The 19,663-nt window shown below is 39.0% G+C and overlaps 1 protein-coding gene across 2 annotated transcripts in view; it reads left to right on the forward strand.

Moving 5' to 3' along the window:
• The window catches only part of PHLPP1 (PH domain and leucine rich repeat protein phosphatase 1), a 144,948-nt gene that overhangs the window by 74,680 nt on the left and 50,605 nt on the right, over nt 1-19,663 (forward strand). For both annotated transcript variants that reach the window (XM_063451815.1, XM_063451816.1), the window contains 3 exons: nt 1,899-2,095; nt 2,777-2,902; nt 15,840-16,006. In XM_063451815.1, the coding sequence (XP_063307885.1) occupies nt 1,899-2,095; nt 2,777-2,902; nt 15,840-16,006 (490 nt within the window). The remainder of the gene's footprint in view (nt 1-1,898; nt 2,096-2,776; nt 2,903-15,839; nt 16,007-19,663) is intronic.

Raw genomic sequence — 19,663 nt, forward strand, 5'->3', positions numbered from 1 at the left:
TATTTAGAACTTTTTAAGTGATTTTTACGATGGGTCAAATTAGTCTTTACAATCCAAATTTTATTTTAAAAAAAAAACACACATTGGTGTCCACAAAAACCCAGTAATCCTTTTTGAATATGCAGATAGTGTGTCCTCAAAGATACCTTGTGTGTTATCACTCAGGCTTGGTCTTGATGGTTTGCTGTATCGTAGACTTTAATTTGAGCAGGGCCCATTTGACAGGCATGTGTTTAGTGCATGTTTTTGTTTGAATTCCTTTGCTGGTTTAGCAGGATATTTTAAAGGTAGTAGTGTGGTTATTATTTCGGACTTGTTTCTGCCTATTACCTGGCTTGCTATACTTCTTACTACTGTATTCAGACAAATATCATACAATTTGTTACCTTTCACAACAAAATTTTGAATGGAAATCTCTATCGATCTATATATATATCTGCAACAAAATCAAACATGCCTAACAGTATTTGTCAACTTTCACCATACAGAATGTAGCTCTGTGTCACTTGTCCTCACTGTGTGGATGTTCTGTGTTATGAGTGTAGAGCTAGTTCTCTCTGGAAATCGAAGGTCTATTTTGGGAATTGTGGACTTTTTGCTCCTTTTAATCTGACACCCTTAGTTGTTCGTGGTTGAGTGCATGTTAAACTGTCTCCATTGCTGTAAGAAAAAAAAAAAACATTAAATAAGAGTTTTTAGTGAATCATGTGGACTGAAGGTTGCCTGACAGGTGATCATTTAGAGGACATATAATTTATTAAACACATGAAGTATTTTTCTGTAGTGTGGGATGGGCTGTAAGAAATTCACGAGTTTTAGTAGATTATCATGAAAATGATGACTGTTAAGTACATTTAATCATGTGACGGATTCTAATTGTTCCCCTCCAACCCTTTTTAAGAAAAATAAATGTATAAATTCTATATATATATTTAGATATATGTATCTCCCGTATTGAGTTCCACTCACTGCCTTTCACACTTGACATCCTTTACTTCCCTCATCTTCGTCCAATCAAATGCAGTTGATTGGACCAATCTCCAGCGTCAGAATGCATGCAGGTACTTTGAGCTGAAGAGCAGAGGGTGGGAATTATTATTGTAAAAAAAATAAAAAAACACAACAAAAACAAATTACAATGCAGGGATGGATGTAGATGAAGCAATCTAGCAAGGGAGTTTGGGATGGGTCATACGTGCTCCCAGGGCCGCCTGCAAGGGTAGAAGTGGATTACATCTGTTCCCAGCTGTAGTGTGCATCAATGACCGATTCCATTTTTGTATGGATTTAACATTATGTAGTCTGGAACAAAGTTCTCAGCTATCTCAGTCACGTTTGCCAGATGTGTAACTATCCCCAGCACAAAAGTTCATTTTTCGTCAGAAGGGGAAAAGGCTCTTCCTACAGAGAATTCCGCAATCTTGCAGGATCCTCTATGGACCTTACTGTTGTACTCTTGCACATACATGAGAGTACAGTGCGGACGTTGGCTACAGACAGCAAAAGCACAATTAGCTGAAGAGGACCATATTAGGATTGGGGCCACACGACACAGGTTCCGGTAAGTATAATTCACCTTCCGCTGCGCCCCATGGCTATTGGAGCAATGTGACAAAGTTGCTTTAATTTATATTTTCCACTATGGGCAGTGAGGCTTACCATGGAATTACATGTGTTTGCTTTTAGATTAGTGGTTCATTCAGGTGTTCAAAATGAATTTCTCAAGTATGTGCTAGGTTAAAGTACTGTAGGTAATGTTCGGTCCCCTTTAAAATATACAAACATAGGTCAGCACTTTCTTTAGTGTCTAGAGAAATTGCAACAGTGCTATTGTAGAATGATTTTTGTGTCTTATGTTTTTTTTTTTTTTTAAACGTGTATATATTTTTATCTCTCAGGAAAGCCAAATGAAACCAGTATCTCTGACCGAACACAGCTCTCTGGAACGTACAATGTACGGAAGGGGAAGATGCAGTTACCTGTAAGCAGATGGACAAGACGGCAAGTTATTCTGTGTGGGACATGCCTTATCGTATCTTCAGTGAAGGAGAGCCAGACTGGGAAAATGCACGTCCTCCCTCTCATTGGCGGAAAAGTAGGTTTACCTCCTTACACGTTTCTGCTTAGAATGCAATAAGGTGGTCTAGACTTTTTTTTTTTTGAATTTTTTTTTTTTAAACTTAGCTACTCATAATTAAGGAGAATAGGAGCTCTAACAGAGGCCCTTTGTCGTCTTCACTTTTCCCTACGGAGAAAAGGTACCCCTCATTTAAAAATTGCTCCATAAATACTTATATTTTCTAAAGAGGGCAGCATATATTCACACAGAGCCTTACGTATGACAGAATTTGTTTTCTTTCATGAGGAGGGTCTCATGCCCCTCTGGGTAGGAGTCCATTATAATTTAAATAGAAATCACCTACGTGGCCCCTCTCTTGAAAGATGTGCAAAAAAAGCTTCCAATAGCCACATCACATATCCATCTCTAGCAAAAGAAAGTTATGAAACACCTTGAATAATCCCCTGCATGGATATGGATGCTCGTTTCAGTCATAACCTCAATCAAAATGGCTGCTTGTAGGCCTTCATTGCTTGAGTGAAAAACAAACTTTGAGTGTTTTTTTTCTTAGTTTTTTTTTTTTTTCCTCTCCAAGCAGCTCTCACAGGTAAATTTTGTGTGTGACAAGCTGTTTTAACAAATGTTCTTGTAAGAAAGCTGTTTTTTATCTTGTTGGTAAAACTAGTTTCTAAATGTGTTTCTATCCTCTTCCTGAAGGTAGAAGAAGTAAAAAAACACCAGCACTGTCTAGCATTTAGTTCGTCTGGGCCTCAGAGTCAGAGCTACTACATCTGTTTTGACACGTTCACGGATTACTTGAGATGGCTGCGACAGGCCTCCAAGGTAGGTCTGAAGTGTGACCTACACACTGCTTACAAATTATTGCAATAGATGGGAATGGAGGATAGTAACGGTGCAGAAACTGTATTACTTTTTTTTTTTTTATTGAATGGAGGGGAGTACGACATGCACTTTAAACCAGGAGTATCCAAAAGGTAGATCCCTGGATGCTTTAAAACTACAACTTCCATGATGCTTTGTCATTCTAAAGGCATGCAAAGCATCATGGAAGCTGTAGTTCTAAAACACCTGGAGCTCTACCATTTAGGCACCCCGGCTTTAAAATGATTTAAAGAATGTTAATGCCCAACTTGTTATTGGCTAAGAGGTTATGAGAGTGAACTTATCATGCTTTCAGTGTGAAAAGCAAATTATACAGCAGCTTTTCTCTGACCAGAACTTTTTTTTTTTTTTTTAATTCTTTATTTTTGTTCGTGCATAAGGTTAACATATGGATTTGCACTGCCACAATAGCTGGTGCACTCAAGTTTGCATGCACGCGTAATCATATGGCATTGATGACATTGCACTTTTTGTAAGGGTAATTACATAAACAGGAGAATATATGACGCTTATAAAGACAAATGAAAGTAATATGTTGATTAACAGATAGGTGTTACTTTGTAGTCACAGTAAGATTGACGGGTAGGCTAGAACATTGCTTTACAGAACTTAGTTATACACTCTTATCTTTGTGTTGAGTTGTACTGTGTTATGCAGTTAGCGCAGTATGTCTGGTCTGTGCTGTGATTTGTAATTGTGCTTCACTAGGCGAAGTGAAAATAGGTTCTGCGCACCTTTTGTAAGTTGAAAATAAAAATAAAAGTGACATGTAAACAATGATAAACAAGGTATATGACAGTCAAGTGAAATTTTAAGCTTGTGTGTCTAAGTTGTAGGCATTTTAGCTGCTTAGGTGCAAGGCTAGTTAGAGTATCTATCAGTATATATCACAGATTATCTTGAACAATTAAAACAAACAAACAAACAAAAAAAAAAAACAACAAGGAAAAGAAAACAGTAGAGGCAGATTTGAAACAGGAGTCCACCAAGTTGAGTTTCCAGGGGTGGAGTGTTCAGACAGAGCGTCCCGTCAATGTTGGGTAGTCCCCGTGATTGTTCCTGTCTGTTAGCCTATGCCCACTCTGGAGGCCTGGTATGCCAACCTGTCTTGTAGGCGTCGCTTCGGTGGGTCGCTCGTTGTCGATGGGTCTTTAGGTAGTCCTGTGTATACAGTTGTCAGTCTCTTGTGATAAGTGTTAGACCAGGTCCCTTTTACTTTGCTTGTCTGTGGGTGCAGAGTGTCTCCCTTCTTCCCATGTGGGGAGCGGTACAGGACTTTCCCTCTCTGACCGTAATTTCCCCCGACTGCGTCTGGCGTCTGTTTGCTTACTGAGGTTCCGTGTCACCGTCTTACTCCCAGAGGATATCTGCCCTGGTGGGCTCGTGCGGTCGGTCGCATTTGTGTTTGGAGTCGCCTTGCCCGGTTGGGGCTTCCGTGACTCCTCTGCATGCTCTCTCCGTGTCTTTCTTGCTTTCCGGGCTGCCTGTGCCGCCATTCTTAAGTGGGCCTCCCATTTCGCCCAGAAGAGCTCGAAGGCGGCATCCACTGCGTTCGCAGGCGCCAGTGGTGAGCGGGTCGGGTGCTGTTGGCTTGGCAGGGTCGGTCTCTGTGCCCTGCTGGCGGCCATTTTGATTGGGTCTCGTGGTGTCCGTCGGTCGGAGTTGTGCCCTGGAGCACCCCAAAGGTGAGCGCTCTGTGTGGGCGTATGAGGGTGGACCGGGATATCCCCCGCCGGTCCAAAGGGGGGGGGAACGCAGGCCCAAGGTTGTAGTCGCTGCTTGTCTCGGCTGTGGGAGAGCGGCTGCCTCTCCCGCACCCGCCTCGCTTGTAGGCCGCAGGGGCATGTCGGGTGTGCATCGCTGGAAACGCCTCATTTGAGGTATCGTTTTGTTACACTCGATGCTGTCCGATGCTTGGTGGCCTCCCAGCTTCTTTTAATTGCCGTTTTGTGGGCAAAATGACGGTTTATTTCCCCTGTTTGGCAGGAGCTGTGGAGGCTAACGTCCTCTCTGCTCTGCGGCTAGGCCACGCCCCCCCCCCCCCAGAACTTTTTCTTCTTTTTTTTTTTTTTTTTTAATCTATCCATCTCTTAAACAACACAATGTAACTCAATGTCAATCACACTTCTGTGAAATCAAACTGTCCACTTAGGAAGCAACACTGAGTCACAATCAATTTCACATGCTGTTGTGCTAATGGGATAGACAACAGGTGGAAATTATAGGCAATTAGCAAGACACCCCCAATAAAGGAGTGGTTCTGCAGGTGGTGACTACAGACCACTTCTCAGTTCCTATGCTTCCTGGCTGATGTTTTGGTCATTTTTGAATGCTGGCGGTGCTTTCACTCTAGTGGTAGCATGAGACGGAGTCTGCAACCCACACAAGTGGCTCAGGTAGTGCAGCTCATCCAGGATGGCACATCAATGCGAGCTGTGGCAATAAGGTTTGCTGTGTCTGTCAGCGTAGTGTCCAGAGCATGAAGGCGCTACCAGGAGACGTGGAGGAGGCCGTAGGAGGGCAACAATCCAGCAGCAGGACCGCTACCTCCGCCTTTGTGCAAGGAGGAACAGGAAGAGCACTGCCAGAGCCCTGCAAAATGACCTCCAGCAGGCCACAAATGTGCATGTGTCTGCTCAAACGGTCAGAAACAGACTCCATGATGGTGGTATGAGGGCCCGACGTCCACAGGTGGGGGTTGTGCTTACAGCCCAACACCGTGCAGAACGTTTGGCATTTGCCAGAGAACACCAAGGTTGGCAAATTCGCCACTGGCGCCCTGTGCTCTTCACAGATGAAAGCAGGTTCACACTGAGCACATGTCTGGAGACGCCGTGGAGAACGTTCTGCTGCCTGCAACATCCTCCAACATGACTGGTTTGGCAGTGGGTCAGTAATGGTGTGAGGTGGCATTTCTTTGGGGGGCCGCACAGTCCTCCATGTGCTCGCCAGAGGTAGCCTGACTGCCATTAGGAACCGAGATGAGATCCTCAGACCCCTTGTGAGATCATATGCTGGTGCAGTTGGCCCTGGGTTCCTCCTAATGCAAGACAATGCTAGACCTCATGTGGCTGGAGTGTGTCAGCAGTTCCTGCAAGACGAAGGCATTGATGCTATGGACTGGCCCGCCCGTTCCCCAGACCTGAATCCAATTGAGCACATCTGGGACAGCATGTCACGCTCCATCCACCAACGTCACGTTGCACCACAGACTGTCCATGAGTTGGCAGATGCTTTAGTCCAGGTCTGGGAGGAGATCCCTCAGGAGACCATCCGCCACCTCATCAGGAGCATGCACAGGCGTTGTAGGGAGGTCATACAGGCACGTGGAGGCCACACACACACACTACTGAGCCTCATTTTGACTTGTTTAAGGACATTACATCAAAGTTGGATCAGCCTGTAATGTGTTTTTCCACTTTAATTTTGAGTGTGACTCCAAATCCAGACCTCCATGGGTTGAAAAATTTGATTTCCCTTTTTTTATTTTTGTGTGATTTTGTTGTCAGCACATTCAACTATGTAAAGAACAAAGTATTTCAGAAGAATATTTATCTAGGATGCGTTATTTTTGTGTTCCCTTTATTTTTTTGAGGTGTGTGTGTGTATATATATTTATTTCTCCTATTCTTTGTCACCCCACATTTCAATGCTTTGGTGGACATACCACTGTATACGTTAAACACTTCTATGATTTATGGATTTACACTTTATAGATAATGCAATGATTTAGTCAATAAAAGTTGTGTTTACTTCTAGTAATAAAGAACATATTACAAAAACAAAGGTTTTAAAAAAAAAAAAAAAAAAAAAAAGTGTTTTATTTAAAGGCCTTGGTGGCATGCAATCAATTGACTGCCATGAATAGTAAGTCAATAATTTTATATGGAATTGATACATACAAATGTTACTTAGCAAAACACTGCACCGGTTGATATTAATCCCTTTAATACCTGACACTGATTTGGCTGAATAGTGCAGATGTACAGTTGCGTTACTTTATAGCTATTTTAAACCTTTTTGTGTGCTGAGCAACTTACACCCCTGTCTCTCTGATCCAAAGTCACGGTGACAATAACCCGCATATTATAGGCACTCAGACCTCTTCATCTCATTAAAGTGGTCTGGATGCAGTGTCCTCTTAAACCTGCAACTAAAACATGTTTGTTTTCGAGAAACTACCTTTTTTTCTGAAAAGGAAGGGTTTACATGAAAATGTCTGCTGGGACTGACTATACATACAAGAACAATGATATTAAAGGGACACTAAAGTCACCTGAACAACTTTAGCTTAATGAAGCAGTTTTAGTCTATAGAACATGCCCCTGCAGCCTCACTGCTCAATCCTCTGCCATTTAGGATTTAAATCCTTTTGTTTATGAACCCTAGTCACACCTCCCTGCATGTGACTTGCACAGCCTTCCATAAACACTTCCTGTAAAGAGAGCCTTATTTAGGCTTTCTTTATTGCAAGTTCTGTTTAATTAAGATTTTCTTATCCCCTGCTATGTTAACAGCTTGCTAGACCCTGCAAGAGCCTCCTGTATGTGATTAAAGTTCAATTTAGAGATTGAGATACAATTATTTAAGGTAAATTACATCTGTTTGAAAGTGAAACCAGTTTTTTTTTCCATGCAGGCTTTGTCAATCATAGCCAGGGGAGGTGTGGCTAGGGCTGCATAAACAGAAACAAAGTGATTTAACTCCTAAATGACCGTGAATTGAGCAGTGAAATTGCAGGGGAAGTATCTATACCCTAAAACTGCTTTATTTAGCTAAAGTAATTTAGGTGACTATAGTGTTACTTTAAGCTGCAGTTGTTCCGTTGACTATAGTGTCCCTTTAACAATTTCATAGCTGTGCATGAGAGTGAGAGGACAGAGGACACTATAGTGTTAGGAATACATCTTTGTAAGCTCCGTTCAGCAGTGCCGCTGTCCCTACTTTTTCTTATGCCTTCATTTGTTTGCCCCTATTTACAGGTATCTTTTGTATACCTATTGTACCAAGTTGCACAATTTACTGGTCTCTCCAGATTCAGAAGTAGCTTTAGAGGAAAGCTTAGTAAGTGTTCATTCACTATTTGAAAGCAAAGAGCAGCTACAGAAAGGTTTTACAAAGTTAGCGAAAACTTGAGTTTAAAAGAGGAATTAAAAAGAAAAGTATTTCTAATAAAACACAGTAAAAATTAGAAAAATCTTCCCTGTCTTGATATACAAGTATGAATTGCAAACTTTGAGAATGTCTGTCTGTTTATAGAACACAAAGTTCCAGCTGGTTTAAGTAACTATTGGATAAGTTTCTGTGAATTCTTGAAATACTTTTTAAAGTGAACCGTCAAAATTCCTTTACCCATTGCTATTGCAGTAGTGCCATAGAGGTAACTGGAAAAAACACACGTTTGCAGCAGCTCCCTGTACAGGATGATCCTTAAACCCCCATAATGCTCCTAGCACGCTTCATCTGTACACCGGAATACCATACACGGACACGCATGGTCATGCCAGTCTTCAGTAGTGTCATATGTATGCATGAGCTATTGTGTACAGTGTGATATTTTCTCACTCAGAGAATTAGAAGCAAAATAAATTTGATTTGAAAGTAGGAAAAAACATGCACACTTATGTGTACTATATAACTTACTATAATTATTACAAAACCCATGATCATGCTTAAATCATATATTTTATTTCTAGTAATAATAGTTTGCATGTTTCACTCCATGAAATGTCCTGTAGGATCTGTTTCTTAACCTTTCAGTTAACTTTATCTATCTCTGCTGCTCTGCTAGCCAGAGGCGGACTTGCATTCTTGGTTTTGTTCAAGTGATTAAGTTAGAAGGTTGGCAGAAAGCCCAACATCTTAATAAAACCTTCCATCCAGAGTCAGGAACAAGTGACTTAACATTGTTAAGAATATTTCTTAATAAAGAATATATTTAAGAAAGATTTATTCATAAGCTGCAAGTGGCCATATTGTCTTAATTACACTTAGTGATAGTTTGAAAGAGCCAAAAAACTCGAGACTCTCATTAGACTTGAGGCATTTATAAAAACCATATACGGTAAGTAGCACAAGCTCAATATCACATATTCTCCAGGACACCTTGTGCATGCCTTTTTTTCTTAAAGGGATCCTTTAGTGCCAGGAAAACAAAGCAGTTTTCCTGGCACTATAGGTTTAATGGGTCCCCGCCTCACGTGGGGCTGAAGTGGTTAAAAACCCACTTACCTGAATCTAGCGCCAATGTCCCTCGGCGCTGGGTCATGCTCCTCCCCTGCCGACATCAGCCGGCAAGGAAGACCTAAAGCGCATGCGGGGCATTGGCCGCGTGTGTTAGACCTCCCCTATAGGAAAGCATTATTCAATCCCTGAGGACATCCAGCGTCCGATAACGAACCAAAAGTCTGTCATGATTCCAGAAGTGCAGCCACTGCGTGCAGACTTAGAGCTGCAATGTTAACATTGCAGTTCTCTGGAACTACAATGTTTTACATTGCAGTACTAAGTGCAAAAGGGTCACGGCACCTAGACTACTTCAATTAGTTGAAGTCGTCTGGGTGCCTAGTGTCCCTTTAAAGTTCTGTGTACTCTCAAAACTCAAATCTGTTTTGTCATTTTGATTCTTTTTAAACATTGATCACGGATGGATGGAGTCATATGTTTTACACAATTTAAAGGGTAGCTGCCACTTCCCATGATTTTTAAGTGTGCAGCTATCCCTATATTTAACAAATATGTATTTGTGAGTTGTGAAAAAGAAAATTAAATGTACAAATTCACTCCTGTTTATCATGCAGCCTGGTCCCTCCGTCCTAGCACCTGTCCTTTGTACCTGGAAGTCATGCAGAGAAGAGGAAATAAACATTGTTTCTGTTTCTCCTCTACATTTGCAATGTTTGACAGGGTTTTGTCCCATCTGAACTGGATTACAATGTAATTTGGTAAATCTTTTTTGTAAATTTTAAAATGAAATATCTAATTGGAAAAAGGTTTAAAGGAACACTATTGGGTCAGGAACACAAACATATTCCTGACCCTAGAGTGTTAAAAACACAATTTAGCTCCCCTGATCCTCACCTAAATATAGTGAAATCTTACTTTTATTTCAGTCTGCTGCTGCTGGCTCTGCCCCTGATCTGCCTGCTTGGCTGACATCAGAAGTGTTGATCTGAGACAATCACAATGCTTTCCCAGAGGAAATTGAATTTAATTGGCTGAACTTGTCAAGGAGGCAGATCAGGGGCAAAGTCCGCATAAGCCAAACACAGCCCTGGCCAATCAGCATCCCTTCATAGATATGCATTGAATCAATGCATCTCTATGAGCAATGTTCAGTGTCTGCATGCAGTGGGTGGAGACACTGAATGGCAGTCACACTGTGCAGCACTACCCCAGGAAGCACCTCTAGCAGCCATCTGAGTGGCCAGTGGGGGTATTCTTAGGCTGTAATTTAAACACTGCATATTCTCTAAAAAGACCGTGTTTACTGCAAAAAGCCTGACCAGAACAAATGCAATAAGCTGTAGTTGTTCTGGTGACCGTAGAGTCCCTTTAAAACGAGGTGATTTTGCAATGTTTTATTCCTTTTGTGCCAGTTCTCCTTTAATATTTCTTAGATACTAGTCACATAGTTGACATATTTACAAAGTTATTTTTGCATTTCAGTATCCATCTTTTCTATACCAAAGCCTGGTAATGTTGGTTCTATGGCGTCTTTATGAGTGTGATACACCGTACAACATGTGCACAGTAAGCACATTGCTCACATACATTCTGGAGTGTGATTTTTGTTTTTTTACATTTATTTTTTTTCCTCTCCCACATCTGTTGTTTCAGAGCAGATGTTTACAGGACTGTGTAGTGGATTGCACATGTGGAGAACACGAATGTCCCCAGTAATACCTGGGTACTCTGTAATCTATTTAGAAGTGCCCAATTTTGTTATTCACGGAAAGGGTTTCATTTTTGTTTTGAAAAGTTCACAGGAAAAAAGCCATTTTCTGCTCTGGATTGTTGTGAAAGGGTCTAGAATGTGCTAATTTTCCCACTCACTATCTCTGCAGGGATCCTGCATGTGTCTGCCATTATCTGCTTAGTGGAGAAGAGCTGGGCATGTGTGCTTAACCCTAGCAGGTTATCATTAAGAAATGTAATTCCAATTATGCTAATGAGGTCTGAATAATGGAAAACACTGGGGTGAAGTGGTAGGAAGTGCTGTTTACCAGAGTATTTTAGATTGCCAGTTGCTTTCCATTATCTTATTAAAGCAGTTAGAGGTTATCAGATAATCATATAAATGGTTGCAATTTCTTTCTTTCCGTATCTGGTCTCAGCGGACCTTTTTACATGGCTTTCTTGGTGTGAAGGTACTCTCCTCGTACTGGTTTGATTATTTGGTAGTTTTGAATATTAAATGTACTACAATTTTGTGCCAACTCTTATGCTTTTATCATATTTTTTTCTTTTAATCACATTTTATATTCTTGTTTTGTTATACATAATATATTTATTTTGCTCTGCTAATAGCCATATTAGTCTGTGCTGACTTGATGCTTGTTTTCAGCAATATATATTACAAAGTCTAACAAAAAACATCACGTCACATAAACATGGCTCCCTGTGTGACAACTGACTGTCTACTATTTTATATTGCTTTTATAAAAATGTATAGTATTCCTGGAAATGTTTGTGAAACCATCACCAAATTTTTCCCCTTTCAGTTTGGTCTTCCATTCAAGCATTTGGCTTTTTGATTGACTACATGTTTCTATCTCTGTGTTGACTCTGTTGATCTCTAGTTGCATAGTTGAGCAAAGTTTGAATGAGCATTGAGTTGCTTTTAGAGGTAGCCAGACAGACATTTATGTGCCATCCAAAGAGCAGAAAAAACAAAACCATACAAATTCTGGATCCTTCTCCAGTGATTTGGCTGCCTCTGCTTTTAATTTTGAATGCTTTACCAAGCTGCGGGTCAGAAATCAATTTTGGTAAGTGTTTTATTTATTTTGGTATTATAGTTTAGAGGTGGACCATACTGAGACTGTAGACAGACTCTAAAAACATGTGAAAGGATTATTTGTCAAAAAGAAGCATGTGGCTACAATTTATGTAATCTCAAACATGTATCTAGAAACATCCGTTTTAGTTATCTAGAAAGTTTATTATTAAAAAAAAATATATATATATATATATATATATATATATATTCCAAACCTATTTCACAGCGTTGTAAAACTGCAAATAATCGACAAATTCTTATGAACTGAAACTACAAATTCAATTTTTACTACATTGTACCCCTCCATATTTTTTTTGAATATTCCTTATCGCATTCCATAACTGCCAACTGAGCAGTGTCCTACAAATGCTGGCATTTCATCAAATTGGCTGTCAAAGTGACTGCTTGACTCTTGAATTCTATAGGATTGTGTCTGCTTGGGTGTAAACATGTAAATGGTTCATGGCTGGTTGCCACATCAGTAAAAATCTTTTTTTTTTTTTATGTATGTAATCTATCGGAAAAGCTTCTTTTGTACATCATTTAGTGTTTTTTCCCCCATTTGTTGTCTCACTTAGCCAAAATTAGGATTACTTCAGCACTGACTGGAGTAGTGTAGTATAACATTTGACTGTATGACATATGACTGTTCTTTTTTTTTTTTTTTTTAGTTCCAATTTATATAAAATTCCATGTTGTATACTGAAATTGAATTTCCCCATGTGGCTCCTTTCTCCAATGAATATTCTTTAGCTTTTCTCTTTAGAATAGTGGGTATTTATTTAATGGTATTTTAATGGACAGTGGATTCTGTAATGATGTGATAACTTTTTTAGTTTATTAAAAATAATCCCAACCAGCGGGTATCTTTTATCTAGATTTTTTTTTATACTTTACTATTAATCTCAGGTACATTTTTTAATCTACCTGAAATTAATAGTAAAGTATAAAACAATCTAGATTACTGAATTATGATGCCAGAGGAGTTGGGGAGGCAACACTGAGCAACATCTTTATTAGAAGAGGACAGAACTAAAATGACAGCAAATATATATATATATATATATATATATATATATATATATATATATATAAAATTAATTATTGAGAGATCGTTCAGCCCCCTCCATTTGCACAATATTGAAAATATTGATCGTGGGCAGCTGGAACAGAGCCTTTTTTGACTCTTGAGTTTAGCTACTCCGAGTTAAAGAACCGGAGAGTAGTAGAACAGGTGTCTCAAAGCCATGGACTGTAACACAGTTAATGTATAAAAGTGTACATTTCTCCATAAATTGGCACTTTTTATCAAATGGAAAAAGGACACAATCTTCACACATAGCGGTACAACAAACTGAAGTGCTTTGAGTTTGAAGTTTTCAGTTTAAAAACATTTTTCTAGTAGATGTACTGCTTATGATACACTAGTTGGGGACTCCATGAACTAGACTTTGAGGAAGGCATGGTCTGTGATAGTATTAAAGTAGTTAAAGTGTTGGATCGGCCACTGAATTACTCAGTTAATTAAATATTTGTTATGCAAGGCTATTTTGAAACATGTGCATCATACTTTCCACTTTATTATACCTCAGTGAATCTTAAATGCCCTTGGCATTGAGGAGGTTAATTAGATTCCTTCCAGATATCTTCTTAAAGGACCTTTGTTAGCAGCCAGGCTAAGCTATTGTGTGAAATTTGTTTGTTTTTTGTTTATTTGGCAGTGTACTCTGCATTTGGCTCATCTCTGGATTCAACTCATGCAATGTTTTCCTTGCTTCTCTGGCCAAAGAGCCTACAAGGAGTCCTTGAAAGATGAACGCCCAGTACAGATTGCGGCCTCACAGTGTCTTTGGTGGGGGTTGGGATGCATGTTTTGTTACAAATCATATCTGAACAGTAATGGTATTGTCTTCTATGGTTTTTTTTTTCCCCCTCAGAGAGGGGACTGTGTGTCCATTATCACATGGCTTTGCTGTAAGAACAGCTTTGTTAGAACCTACCTACCTCTAGGTATTTATCCTCTCCGTTATTCACATAAAGTTATAGGCTTTTTTTGGGCACATATGGAACGATATGAAGTTTATGTGTTTATAGATAATACTTTTATTAACCACTACTGTTATGACACGTATGTGTGATATATATATATATATTTGTGTGTGTGTGTGTGTGTGTGTGTGTGTACACACACACAATATTTGACGTTTTAAAAGCGTATAATGAAAAAAATTCTCACGACTGGTCTACCTTATTTTGTTACGTGTGTGTGTGTGTGTGTGAGATTAGCAGAAATCGGGATACTAAGTTATTGCATTCAAGCTCAAATTTCCCTTGCTCACCTTTCTTAAAAGACACTGCTAATAGTGTGCAATGAAAGTTGCACAGAATTGACATTTACTCTAGTTCTGGGCTGATTAATGATACCCCAGTGATGCTCCCATCGTTAAACACTGCACATATAGGCTCCAGGCACTATGACTACTTGAGCAATCTGAAGTGATCATGGTGCTTGCGGTAACTGTTAAATCTTTTTTTATTTAATGCAAATGTTTTAAATCATTAAAGTCGTTTTCTTAAACCCAAATTACATACGTGACATTACCTAGCATTCTTTGCAAGAACACCATAGGCACCCCGACCACGTCATCTCATTGAAGTGGTCTCTGTGCAGTTTCCCTGTCCTCCTTAGTTCTGCAGTGTAAATATTACAGATATATAAAAACTGTAAAGTTTACATTGCTGCACTAAGACAACCTCTAGTGGCTATCAACCATGACCGTTTTTACATGTAAATACCCAAATAATGGTATTATCAGTACGCAAAAAACAAGGTGCAGTAGTGAAGTGCCAATGCAGTGAAGTAAAATTTCACACACTATGGTGGCACTCAAAAACACCACAAAAACATAGTGAACAATAAAAACCGGGTATGTGGAAAAATATGCAGTTGGATATGCAGATATAAATACCAATGAGATAATAGTGTTACCATATAAACTTGAATATATTGCGGAGTCAATCGAAAGCTGACTCGGACTTGCGCGTTACTGCGATTCTCTTTAATTTTATATTTATTTTCTGTTTTTATGGTGTTTTACCCATGACTGAATAAAGCCTGGATTTTTGCCAATAAGAAGAGTTGGTACTCCTTTCCTCACTATATTTGGGTGTAGAAAGTTGGATCCAGATCGAGAGAATCTTGCAAAAGCTCTTAAGTCTGAGTCAGCTTTTGATTGACTCAGCAAAATATTCAAGTTTATATGGTAACAGTATTATCTCATTGGTATTTATCTGTATATCAAAATGCATTTTTTCACATACCCTGTTTTTATTGTTCACTAACGGTATTATCAGTGCTGTTGGGGATTTTCCATGATGTGCATGTTGATTCTGATTATGGCTGTAGAGTACAGGTTGGGTTCCAGAGCAATCTAGATACTTGTGCAAGCAGAGCATATTCTAATGGAATTCGGTGTTATTTTTTTACAGAAAGTCACTTTAAATGAACCAAATGCAATTAATTATATGTAATGTTAAATTCATTTAGTCTCTAAACTTTGTGTGCACATATGAATGAGCTTGTTTTTGCAAGCCACAGAACAGAAAATACATTTTTTTTATCTGCTCATTGTAAAATGTTATTGCTGAAAATCTAATTTTTTAATGTTGCCAGCTGAACTTGTCAGAAATTACCTCACAAAAAGCAGTCACTTGTTTACCCTTCATTTAGTGACACTGCCCAAATTATATAACCTCTATTCAAAGTTATAAATAGAACGGTCTCTTAGATGAAAGATGTTTCCCATTTGGTTTTTGAAGTTCTGTAGTATGTGGCTGTGTTGTAAAACTGACCTCGATGTTCTGTTATAATTACAGATTGCATCCCAACGTATCAGTTCTGTGGACCTGTCCTGCTGCAGTTTGGAACTTCTTCCAGAGAATCTGTTTTATAGTCAAGACCTGACACATCTCAACTTGAAACAAAATGTCCTCCGACTCTGCTCTGGCCCTACTATGGAAGGGAATCTTGATGATCTTCAGAGGTAAGCATAGCAGTAGTTCACACTGTTCTGCTTAGGTGGCTATTGGGTTCAGTCCAGTGTCACCAGTGTCAATAGCTGCTTAAAGGCACATCCTAAGCACAAAACAACTTTATACTTATGAAGTGCTTTTGTTCTATAGGTCACGCCCCTGCAGTCTCACTGCTCTTTTTTTTTTTATTTTTTTTTTTTTTTATTTAGGAGCTATATCACTTTATTTATGCAATTCTAGCCACATCATCCCGACCTGTATCTCACACAGCCTCCCTACACCTTTTCTAAAAAAAAAAAAATCAGCTAAATTGTTTAGCTTCCATTATTGTTTACGGTGTGTGTAATTTAGAATTTCTGGAGATTACAACTTCTAAAGTGAATACACTGTGCTGAAAAAAAATACTATTAAAAAAACTTTTTCCATGGTTGCTGTTAGTCCCAGCCAATGGATGTTTGACTAGGACTGCACAATCGAAGTTATTTAACTCCTAAATAGAATTGAGCAGTGAAACTGCAGGAGCGTAATCTATACAGTAAAACTGCTTCATTAAAGGAAGTTGTTTTAGTTCTAGGAATGTCCCTTTAACTTTTTAGCAGAATCAAAGTTCCATAATTATAGAATGTGTGTTTAATATTTAAAGCATCTGTCGTCATACTTGAAATTATGATTAGTATTGTTCGGTACTGGAGGCATTTCCACTGCAACAAAAAAGTAAAACGGTCAATGACATGGCAGCCTAATCAAAAAGCTTTACTTCTGCTCCCCAATGCTCCTCTATCAGGGGCATTGGCTTGCAACATAGCTGGGGAAATCCATGACTTCTTCATGATGTCACGGGAGGGATAGGTAAGCAGTGCAGATGGATACTCCGTGCTGGAAAAGGGTAAGTAAAAATATTTTATTTTGTGGCACACATAGGGCAGACCTCCTAATGCACTCTTAACTCCATGTGTTCTTTTTATTTCCCTGATTAGTCTCTGTGTCTTAGTTGTTAAGTTATCGGTTTTAATGTGTTTAATTCAATGCTGTAATGAATGTTGTAGTTTCTGTATCACTATGTGTAATTGCCTATTTTGCTCCAAGGTGAGAGGCAGACAGGCTTTTCTGGGATCATTATCAGGATAAGGACAAGGAGTGCTTCCCCTTCTTAAGCGGGCAAGGAGGAGATAACCTGATCCAAGAGGGATACAGGGGGATTCCAGTCTAACAGGAGCAAATAAGCCCAAAAGTAGGAATTGAAGAATATTAATGCTCTCGCCCAATCTAGAGAGCAGAGTTTACGCCTTGCAGGGCCTGAATTGTGTCCCATCCTTATGGGACATAGCTGGAGAGGTTTCAAGTGTGTTTGAAAGGGACTTGTTAAGTGAATCAACTATTCAATAAAAGGTAATTGAGTGTCATGTTGAAGAAATTGTGCATGGTTTCACCTTCAATACAGTTTTATTGCAAACTAATTATAAGCATCAGCACCTTCTTAAACCTCCCCAAAACACTCAATTTAGCCCTTTGTTTTGCATCTGTTAACCTTCATCTGCCAGCAATGTGGGGGAGGCTCTATCTAGGAGTACGGAATGTTGTCTTGTTAGGGCTGCTTTGTTTTATACATATACAGTAGTGCTTGTCCAACATGGCTTGGAGTCATTGTGGTCCACATATAAATTATACAAAAAAAATTTACTTTTTTCCAATACGGCTACATGCTTGCTATGCTTTAATGCTTTATCTAAGTCAGTCAATTTTCACCTTGATAAATAGGTCATACAGAGTATTTATTTTTCCTTGCCATTAACTTGAATTAATTATCGACTCAGGTCTGTTATTACAATTTCTTTGCTTTACTTTGTTCTGTAGTGCTATAACTGACCGCCTTGCTTGAGATAATTTGACTAAATGAGACCCTGGGTTTGCCTTAACTCAAAATCTAGGTCATGCTTGGAGCCAGGCCTGGGATAAATTGCGTGGATGTGTGTTGGAGCTTTTGCTGGTGTATATAAAGTACACATTTTATGCTGTGTGCAAATGGGAGGGGAGGGGGGGAGGGGAGGGGGGAGCATTCACTGGATGAAAAGTATTGTTCATATATATACCTTTTTATACACTATTCTTATGCATTTAATCACCGTTTCAGTTTGCTGAAAATGCCCTCCAGGCAGAGTTTGACGTTTGACCTCAACTATTTAGATACACATCAAATGGCTGATACCACACAATGCAAAAATGTGAATTGTTAGGCAATCGGCAATCAAGCCCTGCATTGCATTTTAGATTTTTATTTATTTGCTTCTTGTATTTTGTTTTTTTATATTGAACATTTTTGCATTGAATTGCACGTTTTAGTATTAGTAACCAAATTAAGAGAGGTGTTTTTTTCTTTTCTTTTTTTCTTTTCTTGCTATTTTGGTAATTTCCCCAAGATATTGCAAACCTAAAACTTCTGATGCAGTGATAATGATCTTACTGTGTCCTCTGAAATGCTGTATACACCCCCATCCTCTCTGCCATGTAATTACGGTAGTTGATTAGGTTGTGGTAACACAGATCTTTTGTGTCTGTTACATTGTCCCACTGGAGCAGGCAAAGCTTCCAGCTCCTGTGTAAAGTTTATTTTAGATGGAACAAAACGGGGGTAAATCACTAGTAGTTTGGGAAAAGCTATCACAAGAACGAGGCACTTGTTCCTTGAAGGACTGCTTCCTTCCATCAATCTGAAAGTGACAAAGATCCTTTCATTCATTGTCCGTCTTCTTCCATTCATTCTATTTGATGTGTCTCCCAGACATAACCTCCTTTCCTAGTACTTTGCTTCTCCTTCACAAGCCCCAGTGGTTGTCAAGCAACAGGGTGAGGTCTGGCTACACATTCACATTAAGCAGACTTTCATCCCCTGTCTTTTCACTCACTTCCTGTCCAAATTGTGAGGATTTATTTTAATGTAACTTTTTGAGGTTTGATAAAAACTGCAGTGCTGTTTAGAATGAAGTTAAGTGGCAACTTGATCAGATATGCTCACATATCCCTGTGATTCCTGCCTTATAGCTTTGTAAGAAGAATAGAGTAATTATTGTGGGGTGCGCAATAAAATAAATACCTGTAATAAAATAAATCATACTTGCCATCAGATTTCTTCTACATCCTATTTATTCAGCCCTCCCTCGAAAAGGCTGTTAAAAATGTAAATCTGTGTTTGCAACTCAACTATTAAGGCAAACTTTAAAAAAAAAGTGTGCAAAAATAAATGTAAAGATCAGATCTATCTTTGCCCTGCGAGTGCACTGGGCAGAATGAGGTTTAAGGCGAGTAAAATACTATATATATATATATATATATATATATATATATATATATATATATATATATATATATATATATATATATATATATATACACACACACTTTCCACATATGGAATACTAATTAGTGTGCTCTGATCGGTTGTCTTGTAAGCCAACCAATCAGAGTGCTCTGACAGGCAAGAGTTTTTTTTTCATTACAGTGAGCAGCCACTGGCTATCTAATGGATATTCCCCCACATTTGGCAGGTTGGGATATATCATTTTAACAGTTTAGATTTTTAAAATCCTGGCTTTGATTTTAGTGTGTATGGCAGTGTTCAGTAGACTGAAATATGGCTAATTTGGTGCCTGCAATGCAGACTTTAGTTAAAT

Source organism: Pelobates fuscus, chromosome 4 (genome assembly GCF_036172605.1).
Source record: "Pelobates fuscus isolate aPelFus1 chromosome 4, aPelFus1.pri, whole genome shotgun sequence".
NCBI classification, from domain to species: Eukaryota; Metazoa; Chordata; class Amphibia; order Anura; family Pelobatidae; genus Pelobates; species Pelobates fuscus.